The sequence below is a fragment of the Acinonyx jubatus genome, chromosome B2 (genome assembly GCF_027475565.1).
Source record: "Acinonyx jubatus isolate Ajub_Pintada_27869175 chromosome B2, VMU_Ajub_asm_v1.0, whole genome shotgun sequence".
Lineage (NCBI taxonomy): Eukaryota > Metazoa > Chordata > Mammalia > Carnivora > Felidae > Acinonyx > Acinonyx jubatus.
The window spans coordinates 12,244,178-12,262,150 of NC_069385.1; the positions used below are offsets into that span (position 1 = coordinate 12,244,178).

Sequence of the window (17,973 nt, forward strand, 5' to 3'; positions counted from 1 at the left end):
ACAAGCAGATTAGAAAAGAGGTTAGTTAATGGAAGATAATCCCAAGCGTGGAAATCCAAGAAAAATTATGTCACCAAAAGTTGCATTTGTCATTTCAGGGACATCAAAGCGCATATTATTGGTTAACTGTATTGTCTTGTTCAGCTCCTGATTGGGTCTAATTCTATGCTTTCAGCTATTCAGAGTTAAATAGAAAAAACTCGCAAGTGTTTACATTCAACCTTTTGTATTGTAAAGTATGTGAATGTCTACAGAAAATCATCATTATGAATACATGATTTATCTAGAGACTTCTTTTTCTTAAGGCATTCTTAGAAATCGTGTGCACATATGTTTATTCACCTAAGATCAAGGTGGTCTTCTGTTGTGGCAGGTGTTTGGAAGCATATTGTGTTAATGCAATATTAAGGTGGAGCTTCCCAAAAATAGTGTATATCAAAATATCACACTAGGGTAGTATTTCAGTGTTGGTAATATTGAATGATAACTACTAAGTTCTAAATTTTTTTAACTCCTCAAATATGGAAGCTAACAATGAAGTGATCCCTAGGTTTATGAAACTTTATGTTCTAATCAGCACTTCCATAGCTGCTTGGATTGATATTTACTTTAAGGAAAGTATGTTTGAGCCAAGATTTGCATTAATCACTAAATTTACAAATGAATGTGCTCCTGAGGGTGGGTGTTGGGTGCTCCTGCCCTCTGCCTCCCAGTCTGTCTCCCTCCCTCTCCCTCCTTCTCTCTCTCTCTCTCTCTCTCTCTGTCTCTCTCTGTCACACACACACTGACACACACACATGCAGACCCCACAAGAGATCAGTGAAATTTGACTCTGAAATTCCAGTAAGACCAAGCTTGAAATTCAGTAGCTAAATGAGTTTTTAGGGTCTTATTTGCAGGAGGCCTTAAATATTTATTCCTCTGGGATAGTTTGAAAGACAGGTTCCTTGAGAACTAGGCCTAAAACATCTTAATAAATTAAATAGTGTTAATTTTGTTTTCCAAACAAACATTTTCCTTATTCAAGTGGGATTTTTGACTAATGATCCATTTGATGAAGTACAGACACAGCCTTTGTTTTTTACTTTCAAGTACCGTGCTTGCTTTCAGCTTCTAAAGTGAATTGATTTCAAGTGTCCATCCAGGAATTTCCAGTCATTTGGGAGTCTTGAGACTGAGGTTCTGTTTGATTTTTGTGACGGTACAACTCTGCCCCGTCCTATCTCTGCCTCCTCTAAAAGTGTGCTGTAAGATACACTTTTTTTCTGAATACAAGTAAATTAAAATAGACGTGTTCCTAAATTTTTGTCGTGACATGTTGAAACTCTTTAGATGCTCAAATTCCAGGAAAAAATAATTGGTGCATTCTGTCAGCGAGGAATCAAAAGGCTGTTTTAGAAGTAGCCAATTGTTAAGCTGAATTCAACAACCTCAAAGTGGCAGAATGACAAGAACAGAAGGGACAGATGGAAAAGGTATTATGAAGGGCAAATCAACAGGGTTTGGGAGATTAATTGAATGTCAGGCTGAGAAATATGGAACAAATATAATTCCAAATGTTTGAACATCACTGATTGGTAGTTCCACAGTACCACTAACCTAAGTAGAAAAGGGCCCTTTTTTCTACTAAATAATGCCCAAGCTTCTTAGCAGCTGCTTGAAGGCCCTTCCTGACCTGATGGCAAAGGACTTGTTCCATTCCATTCCCATCATGCTCCTCTGGGCTCCTCTGGCATGGGAGCCACTGAACAATGGCTCATATTTGCATGCCTACAGGTTTTCCCTCTCTGTTCCCTCTCCCTGGCAATCACTTCATGTCTTCTGTCCTCCCCACTGCCTACTGAGTGGCATGGTTCTTTAAAGCCCCATTCCATGTATGGCCATCCCCAGTCGTCTTGGTCAAAGTGACTCGGGGCTTCAGCAGGGTAATTTGTTTACTTCTCCAGAGCACTTTGTTTCTGTCTCTAGTTAAACAGGATTGTGGTCTGACTTATGTCGTTGTAGTTGTGCACTTGGGCTTGCCCTTCCTTTGATGACTAGTTCCTCACAGAGCATAGACCTTCTCTATTTCTTTTTGTACCGCCCACTCATTCCTGCTTATAGCAATCGTGCAACAATTGTATGTGGAAGTAAATTGAAGTCACAAAATATCTGAAGATTCATTTTTGGCTACGATGATCAGTTTGAAGGGACACAAAAAATTCTACATAAAAATATGCTTGGGGAGTTCAAGTCCCAGGACACTACCCAGGCAGGAAGATGAGGGCATGGGGGAGAAAGTTTGGAGTGATCTTTATAGACTATGCTAATTGGGACCATGAAAATGAAAGTTCTTTGGAGAGAAGTGCCCCAGAAGTGACTATGGACTGGGAAGGCAGCTGTATTGTGAGGCAGGAGAATGTCATAGGAAAACAAATGTAACATTTCATCTTTGAATAAAAAGAAGAGTCGGAGAGAAGTAGAAGAAACAGGATTATACAATGCATATAGGATCAAGGAGATGTTCAGCCATGTGGTTGGTGGAGAAGCCAAGGAGCGCAGCCCTGGGTTGGTGTTTAGATGTGGCACCTGGTCAAAGGTAAATTGGTTGCCTCTGCCTTCTTATTTGCTCACAGCCGAAACCAACTCACTATCTGGCTCCAGTCAATCCTACTGTTAAGCAAGAGGGCTGTGGGGGGTGCAATGCTGCCACTCTAATCCGGAGGCTGACACCGCTCCCTCTGACCTGGAGTTCCAGTTCTGATAACAGGGCTTCTGTGAGTTTTTGAGGCTCAATCCCCAACTACCACCTCAGTTCTCACTCCTGAGCTCTTCCCTAATACTTCATGCTTCACTCCTCCTCTTAATAAACCTGCCCCAGAAGAGGATCCCACCATCCTCTCATTGTTGCTCCCTCTCCTGGCGTGGCTATTCCCAAACTCGATTCCAATGGGATCCCGGCCACCTGGAGTCAGACTTGCCTGATGGCAACCTCCTGCAGCCCGGGTTTCTGCGATTCTACCCTTGTGGGCCATCCACCTACTGGCCCATTGGGGTGCCTCCATTGTTTTCTGCTCACCCACCCTATCTCGGGCTGCTTTCCTAGCCTGATGAGGCCAGCCTGGGAGGCCAGGTGTGCAGCAGGAACCTGGGGTAAGAGTTGAGCCTAGCACTTGTTAGCCAAACTGGTGGGGAGAAATCCTCAATAGACGGTCCTGTGCCCCAGCCTCTTATTTATCGACCACTACTTACCCGATGCCTGGGTGCATCTAATTTGAAGATAAACGGTTGGGCACAGAGCTCCAACCAATGCACTTGCTGTGCTTGGCCATCATGGTCCGTCTGCCAGACTCAGCACCCTCCCAGCATTGAGCCTGGATGGCACACTTCAAACTATCTCAACCCAGTAGGCGAATCTGATTGTCAGATCCAGCTTCTTCCTGGACATTTCCCATCATTTTAATCTGGAAGGGCCATTCTCAAATCCTGAGGTTTAATAAGTAAGTGAATGGGGACAGGGGTAGAGATTAATTTTTGAGAAGTTTGGCAGAAAAAAGGAAGTAGCTTAACGCTTGCTTTCCTTTACCCATATTTACTGTATCGCTGTCAGCCTTGCAAAGAAAAATCTTTCCAGGCTCACGTTATTGCACATTGACCATGGCAAAGGCCCTGTGTTTCAGTAGCACCCAAGGCAGAATACAAAGATAAATGAGATGTGATGCCTATCCCAAAATGCAAAAGCAGTGATTTCTGATAATAATGATAAGCATTTCTAGCCCCATGAAGAAATTTTTCGAGTATTACATCTGCAAAGGAACATAATTACCTGATCTTTCAGTAGCACGTTTCCATGGGGTTTTTTTGTTTGTTTTTTTGGTTTTGTTTGTTTGTTTGTTTCGGTAAGTGTCACCTGATAGCATAATTTTTCTTTTAGGCTGTTCACATAGCTTTACATTGGGATGCAAATACTGATGTGATCACGGGGTTAAAGCAGAAAACGTTCTATGGAAGACCTGACTGGAACCACGAGTTCCGGCAGATGGCCTACACCCATCCCAGGTAAGGCGCTCTCTTTCCTCTGCCTGTGGGAGCCTCGCAGGAGGTTGCTGCTCAAGTGGAAAAGTCTAGGGCACAGGCTGCTTCAGGCGCAGTAGTGGGCACCTTGGGCCCACTTGTTTAGAGATAAACATCATCCTGAGAAATGGTGGTCATAGGGTCATAGGGTCATAGGGTTTTCCAGGCACCACGGACCTCTGCTTGACTGGCTTACAACATTTAAATATTAGCAATTGCGCTGAAATTTTTCCCACATAAACTCAATTAAAGATGGTATTTCTTAAACTACCTACGTCTCGAAGAAATGTCCAGTGAACACGGTTGATCTCAACTTGCCCAACTGGAGAATTCACGTATGTCCAACTGTAAAATGTATCTCATATGTTTAGCAAAGCAGACAAAAAATGTTATGAGACCAAGCAGAGATTTCCTATGGCAGTGAAAGACTCGGGATCTGGAGCCTGAGATCTTGGGTGTAAATCCTGGCTCTGCCATTGTCACCTACTTAGTTGGACGGGTTATTTATCCTACCACGGTCTTAGTCTCCTGTGTAAATTGCAACTACTAACAGTGCTTACCTCCCAGGCTTCCGTGAGGGTTAAGTGTGTGAAGACATATAAAGCATCTAAAGGAGTGAATTCAGCAGTGTTAGCGGCTGTCATCATCATCATCATTATTATATACATATATATAATATATATATTATATTATATATTATATTATATATGTTAATATATAATATATTATATATAATATATATTATATAATATATTATATTATATATGTTAATATATAATATATTATATATAATATATATTATATAATATATTGATATATTAATTAATATTAATATTAATTAATATTATAATAGTAAGAATTATAATTATGATAATATAAATATAATTATAAATATAATAATTATACTATAATTAATATTAATTATTAATATATTATATTAATATATTATGTATTAATTGTAATATATATAATATATAATATAATATATATTATATATATAATATAATATATATTATAATAAATAATATATTATATTATATTATCATTACGTAATAAACTTCAATGTAGAGAAGGACGAGCATTTGCTCTGGGGCCACAAGATGGTAGTGAAGTCTCTGTTTTCTGATTCTAGAAGTTACTGGCTCTATGACCTTAGTAAACCATGGACAATACCATGTAGTCACAGTGTTTTTTTCAGAATTTAAAAAATGTATAGCTTGGCAAAATGCAAAGCACTAATGCAAATCGTTATCATTGTTATTCTATGTCCCGTAAGTTGGTTTTTGTTTTGAATCCCCATCATCTATGGCTCTTGAAAGTCAGTATGTCTTCTAACTGTCTTTGTTTAAAGAGTAGTTTCCACATTTGAGGAAAGACCAAGGAAGTGAGAGAGTATGCCATGTAGCTAACTGGGAAAGAGCAGAAGGAGAGCATGTGCCAAGACCCTGAGGCAGCAGACACTGTTCCTGGCATGATCCATGAGGCTAGTAAGGGTGGAATAGAGTAGGTAAGAAGAAGAGTAGCAGAAGGCATATAGGAGAGGTAACTGGGGGACTTTTACAGACCATTGTGAGGCTTTGGATTTTATTCTGAGAAGAGAAGTCACTTAAAGGTTTCAACAGAAGAGTGACATGATCTGTCTTATGTTTAATGAGATCACTTCTGGCTATTGTGAGAGAATAGATTATAAGTGCCCTCGGGCAGAAGAGGAGAGTCCCGGGAGGAGGTAAACAGAGGTAGTGGCTTGGATTAGGACAGAGCAGGTGCTGAGAGGCAGTTGGATGCTGGTATTTTGTGAAGGTAGAGCTGACATGGCTTGTTGATGGATTCGATGGGAGACTGGCATGACCCGAGCTGGAATGGAGTTACCCTTACCCATTCGGGGATGACTAAGAAAAGCAACTTTGAAAGCAAAGGGTATCAAGAGTTCCTTTTTGTGCCATGTTAATTTGAGATCCCTATTGTACATCCAAGTGGAGATTTCAAGTAAGCAGGTGAATATGAGTCAGGAGTCAGAGGAATTCAGGCTGGAGATACGCACGTGGAGATGTCAGATGTGAACTGTGTTAGAGCCATGAAACTGGACGAGATGGACAAAGAAGCAAATTCAGAAGGACCAGAGTTCAAGGAACCGCCATATTTGGAGGAGAGGACAATATTTTCTCTGTGTGCACGTCAGAGAGTTTAATATAAATTACTCTTAGCCATCAGATTAATCATGTCATTTACATCTTCTACACCCTGACCTTCCTTCTGTCCACTTTATCAGTACTGAACCATGAAGAGTAAATTAAAATCCACTGGCGTCTCTCTGACTAACTCCTTGTTTCCATCTCTCCTTGCAGTTGTGGTCTTCTGTCATCAGGGTCATTGCCTCATGAAACCTTCTCTAATTCCCTAGAAGGTTTTCTGCCCTTTGGAATACTCTTCTGGTGAATATTATTCATCTTTTGGTCAGTTTGGTTGCTCTTTCTTGTACTCTCTTTGTGCCAGAGCTGTTCCATTTTCTTTTTTTTTATTAATTGTCACTGAATTTGTGAGACTTCCCCCAGACCAGCTGTTTGAAGAAGGTATGATAAGGAGGGGTGTGTGGAAGGGGTGACCATGTCCAAGGTTCATAACCCATCCAGTTCAAACTCTGAGACCCCCAGCCAACCCTCTATACCCTGTGCCATGGCAGCCTGCCCTATAACCCCAGGCCCAAACCAAGAGCAGTCACTGCAGAGGCTCTGGACTCCTACCACACCACGCCTGCATCAGCCCAGGAAGGAGGCAGTGGGAACCTTCTCCTGACCTTGAATCGTGCTGAGAGTAAAAGGTTTCCAACAAGAAAGGCAAGGAAAAGCTTAACCTTTAACTTCAGGGCTAAGGGAGAGAGGGAGGTGACCAACTGTGCAATCACTTCTACCCTCAGGCTTGGCCTCAGCTAACCAGTAAGAACTGGACAAGGCCACAGCAAGTGGTCTTGGGACTCTCCAGGCACCACTCCTGAAACCCACCAGCTCCATTTTATTACTTGCCTTGACTTTTGGCCTGACACTTGGCCTACAATCCAGTTCCAGTGCCCCATCCTCGCTAAATGTGGTACTTTGAACCCATCCCAGCTTCTGGAGCTTCAGAATCTGATTCCTTTGAGCTGCTTACTCAGTGCCCAGTCCCCTCTCCTAGACCCCCAGCCTCCTCTGAGACCTGAAAATCACCACTTTTCATCTCATACCCACTGGGTGCTTGTCCAGAGGCAAAGATTGGATCATTTTATCTGTGGGTTTTTAAAAAGATTATAAGTAGAAAACTAACAAAATGTTACAAGAGCATATGTTACAATCATGACCAGATTTTTTTGGTTGGTATTTTCTCCTTTTGGAGAAAAACATCTATTCATTTGATAAATGTTCTACACTTTGTTTTCAATTATAGGATGAATGTTCCTACTTGCAGGCTTTTGACACAGACACATATATCTTTGCTTTGAGTTCTTATAGATAAGACCACTCCTTGTTATGATTGGCCCTTATTGACTTGTTACGTTGTATTTCTTTATTTTTGTTATACCTGAAGTTTGCGGCCCAGTGGGGAAGGCCTTTCAAACCAAACCATTTAACTATCTCCCTTCCCTCAGAAAGGTGTGAGCCAGAAACAGCACCAGGAGACCAAGAGCAGAACTGAATTTGCACAAACTCTGCCCAAACAATTATGGCGGGCAGTGCTAGGAAGTGAGTCTGTCCAAGTGTCAGAGAGTGAGGAGTAGAAAACAATATGGAGGCAGGAGAACCACGTACTTGGCACTTCTCTCGTTGCCCTTGGGAGGAGAGTGCTCGTTCCTTTTCAGAAGCTGTAATCAAAGTTTAGTGTGTAAATGTACTTAAAGCCCAGTTGAACTTTTCAGCACATGAGCTATGTAAACTCTTCCTGATGGTTGACTTCATCTCCCCCAGAGTAAAAGAGGCCACCTAAGGCCTTGTCACTGAATCAAGCCTCTACAGCATACTTCCCAGCCCCAAATTTTAAAAATAGTGTATTTGTAAGAGCCTTAGACACTAGAACACAACTTGTTATATCGCTTCAACTGTCAATGTAATTAACATCAGACACACGTAGGCAAAGATCAATGATCATTTTTTCCCTGGAATGCCAGCTCCTCGGTCCAAGTCACCGGTAAAGAGCTTAGCACCCTCCTTCCAAAAGGCTTTTAAAATGACCTCCTTAAAATAATTTTGCTTTCTGCTGTGTAAAAGAAGATTTATGTTTAATGAAGCTTTTAATGAAGAAATCTCAGAAAGAGAATGCCAATAAAATCTAATTTTTAAACAAGAAAATCTAATTTTGAGAAGTATTTCAATATCCTGGCCTTTGTCCAGATATAAATGAAACACACAATCCAATTATTGTTCCGCACAAAGGACAAAGTAACATTAATTTTCTTCAGGATGGTTATTAAAGAGATAAACAGTATGTTTTTCCTCGATTATGTCAAGGATATGTTTGTTCCCAAGCCTCGTTGGCTACCCTTACAAGACAGGCTTTTCCTGTCATTAGCTCATATCTTTTGGCAAAGATGGGTCAGGAAGAATTGGTGGATTTGTTAGTGGCCTCAGAAAAGGTTCTTTGTTCTTGAGGGCCTTTGAAGTAGGCTCTCAACCATTTCTATTCATCAGCACGAAGCCAAGGATTCTTAGGGCTTACTCTTTTAAAAACATTTACCTGTTCACTCAAAGCTGGAGTTCATTCTGGTTCTAAGAAGAAGGAGTTAAATCAAAAGAAGAAAGGGAAGAGGGGCAAAATATTTTTTTACAGAACGTGAAAAACAGCACCAAAAATACAGCTTGGAGGGAAGCAGATCAAAGAGAACAGTGCAAGCTCCAAAGGAACCAGAAAATTGCAAAAATAACAGTAATAGAGAAACAAATTGATGGGCACCAAAATGAATACCAATAAGGAAGAGGCAGGAAAAAATTAAAAAGACATCAAAGACCGAAAGTAGAAAATGCAAAAGTGCATTCTATTGTTTTTTACCTGCAATGAATTTTTGTAATTTTGTCAGCTGTATTACAGAACACAAGCATAGTTTCAGAAGAAGAGCAGCAACTAATACCTGGATATATAGAAAGGAGACCTTTGATTGATGTGCCCAAACTCATAGGCATGTGACACTTGTGTCCACTGCTTAAGCTGGACAAGCACAGAAAAGCACTTCAACCACAAACCAGTGAAAACCATTCTCCCAACTAAAATAGGGTTTGTTAATTAAGCATGTGCATTGAGGGGCACCTGGGTGGCTCAGTCAGTTAAGCGACCGACTTCAGCTCAGGTCACGATCTCACAGTCCGTGAGTTCGAGCCCCGCGTCGGGCTCTGTGCTGACAGCTCAGAACCTGGAGCCTGCTTCGGATTCTGTGTCTCCCTCTCTCTCTCTGCCTTTCCCCTGCTCATGCTCTGTCTCTCTCTGTCTCAAAAATAAGTAAAATGCATCAAAATTTTTCTTTAAAAACACACGCATTGATAGTCATGTCTTAGTAATCTATAGAAATGTGTCTCTTTCACAAAAATGGAAGCTGTATGTCAATTTTTGTAAACATTCTCAATATGTTCCCAAGCTTTAACAAATATTCAGAAAATCAGGGAATCGTTTCCAAGAAGGTACAGAGAATGAAAATAAATATATCTTTGCCGCATCTAGCTACTTTTTTGATAAACACACATTGTGCGCATACTAAACCGTCTGGGTTTCTGGACCACTCGTTTTTTTAATTAATTGGGTAAAATGATTTTCCATAAGACTTCACTCTTTGCTCTTCCATTTCACATCGTATTTATCGTTTGCCAGTTTTGGCTTATCCGTGGATAACTCCCCGTGCCATGGAGATGTAGAACTTTATGTAATTAATCATCATAAAAACTTTGGAGATTCGGCCATTTCTTCGTAACTTGAGTAGAAGTGTTTCTCTTATCTGGAAGGAATAAATAAAGAGTAAAAGAGCACTACCATTTGTTAGAACTGTTCAATCCAACCCCACGATAAATAAAGAAAGGTGCCGACTTACCATGTGATTGGGAGATTCTAATCCATATTGCACAAATGTATTTTAGACCACCCATTGTTTTCAGAACTGTAAAAATACCTTTAGACTAAATTGAGTAAATGTGTCCATCTGGAACCACATTTGCTTGTGTGCACACTCTCCAATTCTCATTTGTACATGCATATGTGCAAAATGTTTTTAAATGATATTTTTAAGAAATTAACATTCTGATTATAGCATACAGGGCCCTCTATCTAATAGGATATTCTAAACATTCATTGTATGACTAAAATGTTCAGAACACCCAAAGGAAGAGGCTTCAGTGGAAATCCCACTCATGATAAATTATAGCTTGATGAGAAGAGTAAAGCCACCATTAACTTATGACTGGGATGTTGTTAGCATATTTCAGTCGTACCTTCCCACCAGAGGACATCCAGCCATATAGTCAAGTGAAGATTCAGTGGAAATCACTGGCTTTACTCTATTTGCGGTAGTAAAGATTAGGGAGGGGGGTGAGCGCAAGTGGGTCTGTCATTCTGCAAAGTGTCTTTGATGACGTTGCCTCGAAAATCATTAGATGTGACGAATATATTAGGATATTTCTGGATGAAGGTATATATACTGTAGTGTTTTATCTGGAAGGGTTGGCAGAAAAATGGCTCCACCCTTCCCTGGAATCCAATGCTATGAGATGACTACTTTTATCTTTTATTTCACTTTCTACTTGACCATGGCCATCCTCAAGGGCAGCAACTTGATCTGTGCTCCGCAGAGCTGAGCACAGGAGCCAGCATCAGCAAGAGAAGGGACGAAGAGAAGGTTGTGGAAGCTGGGACCGAATTCCTAGCTCTTTCCAAAGAAAACGGAGCTGGTGGGAACAGCAAGTCAGTTCTCAGCAGTGAGCAAGCACCGGTAGGGACCTTGGTAGCTCCTGATGAACCACCGAGTAATTAGGATGCGGAGAAAAGTAACAGAGCAGGCTGCTACACATCAACCGGGAGATGGGTTTTCAAAAAAGCTGGCCAACACAATTATCATCTGTGGTTGTGAAAAGAAGGTGTTGTAGGAAATATAACTATACAATGAATCATTTGGAGGAATTTCTAGTGAAAAACACTCACGAGGAAAGATTAACCAGAAGTCGTGTCCATTGTCTGACACCAAGTTTGTAGCCTTCCTTGTCTTCTTCCTAAGCCTCCATAAATCCACGGGAAGCTTCTGTTTATCGATTTTATTTGCAGAATGCACTCAGGGTATAAAGTAGTTTGATTTTTTTAAATGGGGTTTAGGGTCTGCCCCTACAGGGTTATAACTTACCAAGCATAAAAGCCAACACATAAAAACAAACATACAATTTAAAGAGAGGAGGGCTCAAGGCAGCAGAACCTGGGAAGCCAGCAAGACGGTGGGATTACTCCCAGGCACACCCACTCTCCCATTTATCTGCTGAGCAGAAATCTCCTGGTGGGTGACATTTTGGATGCCTTTCATGCATGGCGTCGCTGAACTGTTTTTGAAAAATGCATCAACCCCACAGAAAAGAGCACGATAGTTATTTAGCAAATAAGAGGGGGACAGAAGGATTTTCTTTACTGTTTATCAGAGCTAAAAATAATACTGCTAATGGTAACCATCCTTGCAGCTCGTGTAAAATTTGTCCTTTTCGCATCAAAGTCAGCAGCCCAGACTGATCGATGCCGCTAATGTTGTCCTGGATCCAACCCCTCATTCATGTGCAAGTTCCACAGCTTCCAGGCTGTAAACTGGAGAATAATGCCTTGTGTTTTTATACTTCTTTTACGGAGAATCTCTCTCCTTTTTTTTTTTTTTTAATTCTAAGCAATAGTGGGTAATTAAACTTTATAGAAGAATTTTTTCTTTACCAACCCCATTAGGGTTCTGTTGCACTTGTCCATTGCCTCATAAAAGAAAAAACAAACAAGCAAACAAAAATACTGCCACATCTGTGCCTGAACCACTTTGGGCGGCTTCTCGGCTCTGATTCACACAGTGTGCATTCGTGACCAGAAATCTCCATACTTGAAACCACAAAATGCCGAGGAGGGTAAGCACGGCAAGCGCAAGACTGTCATGTGTGGGGACAGTGACGCACAGAGTGTTAGTGAAGGGCTGGCCGTTCTGCCTCAGCAGAAGGCAGATAATGAGTGGCCTTTGTGAGACTTTTTGGCGACGGCATAACCGTGACGGCTCCATGAATACAGAAGAGTGTGTACTTAGCTGTGCAGAGTAATAGCTATAACTTCAAAAGAGGCAGTATTGCTGTGAACTGCTGGGGACACCAGTGGTACACCTGGCCACTGGCAATCAGAATCCTTTGAAATGGAGTCTTAAAGGCAGAGCATCAAAGGGTGTCCTCAGGACCTGCAAACAGTCACTGTGGCTGCTAACGAAAGGGCAATGTTAGCCTGTTGGGAATGGGCCAGTGGGCAATCTCTTTGGTGACGCCTCCATGGACAGAAAAATATCACCACCCATAACAGAGCCTTTGAACCTAGATGCAAGGATACCTCTGGGCATCAGACACACAGCCAAGCTGTGACTCCTCGCCGGAAAGAGTTTTGCCTGACCCATCTATCGTTCAAAATGTGTCACTCCAGAATTCAAACAACCCAGGGCTGGAGTGCCGATCCAGGAAGACTGTCATCATCGTTGGGATAACAGTCCACATCACCTCTTCTGTTCAGCTCTGCGGAGCCAACCCAGACACCCGTAATGACGACGGTCACGGCGTAAGCTGTTACTGAAGTTCACCTTGTGCCAAGCACGGGGTGGAAGGCTGGATCTGCCATGTCTTGTCTGATCCCCTCCGAGGTTCTAGGAGCTACGTATCATAATGCACCCCATTTCACAGATCAGGAAATGGGCTTTGAGGAGATAGTTAATGTGCCCAAGTCCCCTCAGCCGCAAAGTGGTGGAACCAAGAGCATTCTTAACCAGTGCCTTCAATTCCCACAAATACTGTAAAGTTGCTTCATTAAGTCATAAACTCGTATTTCTCAGTGGAAAATATTTTCTAAAAAGGCACTTTCTTAAATGTAGCCATGGGAATAATGCCTTCAAAAATACTACTTAGATATTTTAAACATATTGTCATTTACAAATGAGTCCACTTGATAAGTTCCTTTGAAGCTAGAGTTTGAAATGTAATTGAACCATCAATTTCTACCATGGTTATTATGGTCCTGGAATGCATAATTAAAATGTGGATTGGTCACATGGCAGAGAAGCATGTTAACATGCAAGCTAAGGAGAACAAGGCTATAGGCAAGCTTCCCAACAAAAGGCAGCTATGAAGAAGGAGAGGTATTCACTGGGCTGGACCTAGAGCCCCAGGAATTTCTCCAAGCCAGTGTTTCTCAAAGTGTGGCTCATGGGAACATGTGCTTCGGGATTATCTGGGGGCTTTGCTCAAAATGCATTCCTTGGATTCAAACCTGGGAATCTGTGTTTTAACAATCTGCCTAGGTGATTTTATGCAAAGTACGAGAACTTTTGCTTTAGACTCAAGTAACTAATTCAACTTGTGCCAGAGACTGGAAAAATGCTACAAGGTGTAGAACATTGGAAGACAAAGGAAAACATGGCCCATAAGTCCCTAGAGAGACTGTCTGCACCTGACTTTCAGAGACAACTTGAATCCTTGCACCGGTGGGTTGTTTGTCTACAAGCAAAGCTGGCAGTCATGGTTCCAAGGGATTTGAACAACCCCGGGACGGCCACTATATGCAAAATACCTCTTCAACACAGTTTTCTGAAATGCCATGACTAGAGATGACAACTTTTGGGTGACTCCATTTTCAACAATGTCTCTTCTTCCTTTCTGATTCTTCTCTTTGGCCTTCTTTGAAAACCAAAGGCATCCCGACAGCAGAAATAAACTAAGTTGCTATCACTTTAGCAAAAATCTTATTATCTATAAAAAGGCAGGGCTGAACAAGATATTCATAATAACTAACACTTCTAAAACCTTTTTGAATGCATTATCCCATCTTGTTCTTAAGAAAACATGTGATGTAGCCATTAGCCTCTTTGTTTTACGCATGCAGAGACTGGAATCCAGGGTCTTACCCAAGACCATGCAGGTGATAATCAACAGAGCTCAATACTCAACAAATGTGTATTTCCTACTATATGCCAAGCAGTATTCCAGGCTCTGGGATGACAGTGATGAGTGAAGCAGAGCAGGCCCCTCACATTCCAGCCACCGATCCAGGAGGAGGTCAATCAGGGTCACCTGACCAGAAATCCAAGAGACAGCACCTCTGTTATTGACACCCTCTCCCCAGTCAGCAGGGCCCTGCTCATCAAAGCCTCTTGGTTCCAGCCTGTGTGACTTAGGGTCTAACAAGATTCTGGAAACTGTGGGGAAGCATGGTACCAAGAGTAGGAAAGAGATCTAAGGAAAAGGAAGTGAGCGGAGAAAAGGAAAGTCACAACCCCAACCACTTCCCTAATTGTGTGAGTCCATCGTAGTTTCTGGCCAGCCTTGCCTCCGCATAACACACTCTTTCCTTGTTTTACCCTACTGCAGCAGCAACATTGGCGTGTTCTTCTGTGGACCCAAGGCTCTCTCCAAGACACTTCAAAGGATGTGCCGCTTGTATTCCTCAGCCGACCCCAGGGGGGTCCATTTTTATTACCACAAAGAAAGCTTCTAGACTTCGGAGAAAAAATTCCGTGTATTACATACATGGCTACAATCACATAGGTCAGCGCTCAGGAAATGTTTCCTGTAAAGGGCTATATAGTAATTATTTTAGATTCTACAGACCATATGATCTCAGTAACAACTACTCTACTCTGCCATTCGAATGCATCAAAATAGCCACAAACAGTACGTCAAGGTACGGGCATGGCTGTGTTCCAATAAAACTTTATTTATGGGCATTGAAGTAGAATTTTATGTAAGTCCCTTTTGTCATGGAACCTTCTTTTGATTTGTTTCTAATGATTTAAAAATGTAAAAGTCATTCTTAGCTCATGGGCTGTCCCCAAATCAGATGATGTTCCAGGTTTGGCCGGCAGGTGGTAAGTTTGCTGACCCCTGATAGACATCATTGTTCTCAAACTTGTTTTCATGTTCAGCAGTGCATCCAATATGGAGACTGATATGGCTGCCTGGCTCAGAGTCTCCTTTAGAAGTTGTTTCATATTTCTGTCACCCTGATGGCAGAGACATCTGCCTTGTATCCAAACGTGATCTTTTCTGCTTAATCTTAAGCTTCTTTGTGCTTTCTTTTCTTCCTCTGTAGACCTGAGAAATCACCAATGGGGGTTACCTTTCACGAAAACCCTTTATATCTTGAAAGTGATAAAATCATCTCTTGCCTATCCCTTTTCTAGTCCAAACAATACTAAATTCTTAACCTTTCAGCCTAGGATATATATTCTAGTCCTTCAATCATTCTTGGTGCTCTTCTTCAAATCTGTTTCCATTCCTTCACATCCTTTTAAAATGTGTTGCCTAAAATGAGACATAATATTCTAATAGATACATGACTAGTATTGGGGGGAAAAGTGATTTTTTTAGATCTCATGTGCCATGCTCTTCAATACAACTAAATTCTATATTTGCCTCTCTTTCCTTCCTTCCATATTTCTTTCTGATTCTCTTTTAATGCGGACTTTTTTTTTTTCTTTCTCTTTTTTCTTTTTTCTTTGTAAGTAAGCTCCACACCCAACCTGGGGCTTGAACTCACAACCCTGAGATCAAGAGTCACATGCTCTACCAACTGAGCCAGTCAGGGGCCCCTACTGTCACATTTTGATCTATGATCATCTTGACACTTAAGCCCCAACTCAACTTCTGCCCCACAAATATACTGGGAATTTCTTCTTAATTGTATACTCCCACTGAGGCAATGTATTTTTACCACACAGCTATTTTCCCCCCAAAATGTTCCCAAAGTATTCCCCACATCTTACAGTTTTCTCTAGTAGTATTGATTAATCTTTTAGAATTTTTCTAATATTTCAAGATTGTTTTGAAGTTCAGCCCCAGATAATAATACTAGTATTTAGCTTCATGATATCCACAAATTTAATTAGCAAAAGCTCAAATCTTTTGTTTAGGTTTTCAACCAAATTATTGAATCCAAAGAACTCCACCATGAATTCTTGCAACTACCTGATAATATGAGTTCCCAGTTGGGAAGAGGTTAATGATAACTAGCCATTGAGAATTGTACACAACATCATACTCTCTTAGTTTATAACTAACAGGTCATACACAACAGAACAAAAACATTTCTTGAAGTTAAAATTACATTTTACAAATGCTTCTTATCTTTGTAGACCGTCATTCTGCCAAAAAAGAGGATTAAATTGGTCTGACACGATTTGTTTTTACAAAGTTAAGCAACCAGTTAAGCTCTTTCAGAGATTTCTAAATTATAAATTGATCATTTCTTTAACTTTATCCTCAGATACTGACTTTGATTCTATGATTTCTAGGGCCTATTTTAATATACACTTCAGGAAAAAAGGTGGATATATTTCCTGATGTCTCAAAAATTATTTCTACTGCCTCTGAATTGGAATTTCTTAGTATCTTTAAGTATCAGTTGATAGATACCACTCAAACTCTACTAATTTTAATATGTGCAGCATTTCCGTGTGTTTATTTCTCCATTAAGTTTGATTCAGTCTTTACAACAAGAACTTTCTGCAATGTATATATCTAATCTTTAGCAGGAAAATTAAATGTATTAAAAGATTTTTCTTGGTTGCATTCAATTATTAGTTTTCTTTCCCTGTCTATTTGAAAATTAAATGCACTCTTTAGTCTTTGAATTTTGTCTAATAAATTAAAATGTACTTGTTCTTAAAAACAGACCTCTTAAAAAAAACAGATTTCAATCTCTCTACATTTCTCTCAATTATGTTGTAAACCTAAAATTGTTCTTAAAAAAAATAAAGTCTTGGTTTAAAAAAAAAAAACTGATTTTCCTGCATCTTTAAAACAAAATCTCTGTTCTTTGCATCCTCCTTTTAGTTTTGACCTTTATGCTATTTCCCTACATACTGTGTAGAATCTGACATATCCTCATAGAAAAAAAATCTATAAAAAATCAGATTTCTTTAATGTAGCAATAACCAATAGAAATTTTAGGTTTTGTTTTAAAGAGAAAATAATCTATTCAAAATAGAAACAAAAATGTTGCAAACTTATAAATTTATTTAATATATATGGTGCAAGATGATTTGATAAATGACCAAACATTTATAGAGAGACATTTTCAAATAGATAGAAACAGCACATTTCTAAATGGGAATATCAATATTTTGATGCTAAAAATATCAATTGGTTCCAAATTAATAGGTTACGCAAAAATGCAAATCAAAATTTAACTCCTCTTTACAATTTTTTGAAATGCTAGATATTCTAAGGTCCATTTGGAAGAATATATGAGAAAGACAGAAGCAAAAATACGTGAAAAAGAGAAAGAAAGGAAGAGAAGGAGAGGAGAGCGAAAGGAAGGGAAGAGAAAGGAAAAGAAAAGGGGTATCATCGTGAAAGAGAAGACCCTAATATAACCAAAGGGAAAATGCTAAATTACCTACAAATGAACAATTAATCTGACAGCTGCCTTTTCCAAAGCATCAATAGAGACCAAGATAGCGAAGTAATACCTTCCAAGTGCTGAAGGAACATGACCATCATTTGAGAATTTTGTACTGAGTGAAATGATTACTCAAAAGTGAAGGCAAAATACAGATATTTTCAAACAAAAGAAAACTGAAAATTGATCTCCCTCACTGAAATGACCACAGAAAGATATATTTAAGGAAGGAGAAAATTCAATTAATGGGATACAAGAAGCAGTGATGAGCAAAGAAATTGAAAAACATGTTATCAAAAGCTCTAAGCATCGACT

The 17,973-nt window shown here is 40.2% G+C and overlaps 1 protein-coding gene across 1 annotated transcript in view; it reads left to right on the forward strand.

The window, feature by feature from the left end:
- Positions 1–15,632, forward strand: part of NOX3 (NADPH oxidase 3) — a 62,079-nt gene extending 46,447 nt beyond the window's left edge. The window contains exons 12-13 of the mRNA XM_015084929.3: positions 3,914–4,038; positions 14,628–15,632. Of these exons, the coding sequence (XP_014940415.1) occupies positions 3,914–4,038; positions 14,628–14,754 (252 nt within the window). The 3' untranslated portion in view covers positions 14,755–15,632. The remainder of the gene's footprint in view (positions 1–3,913; positions 4,039–14,627) is intronic.
- The last annotated feature ends 2,341 nt before the right edge of the window (positions 15,633–17,973 follow it).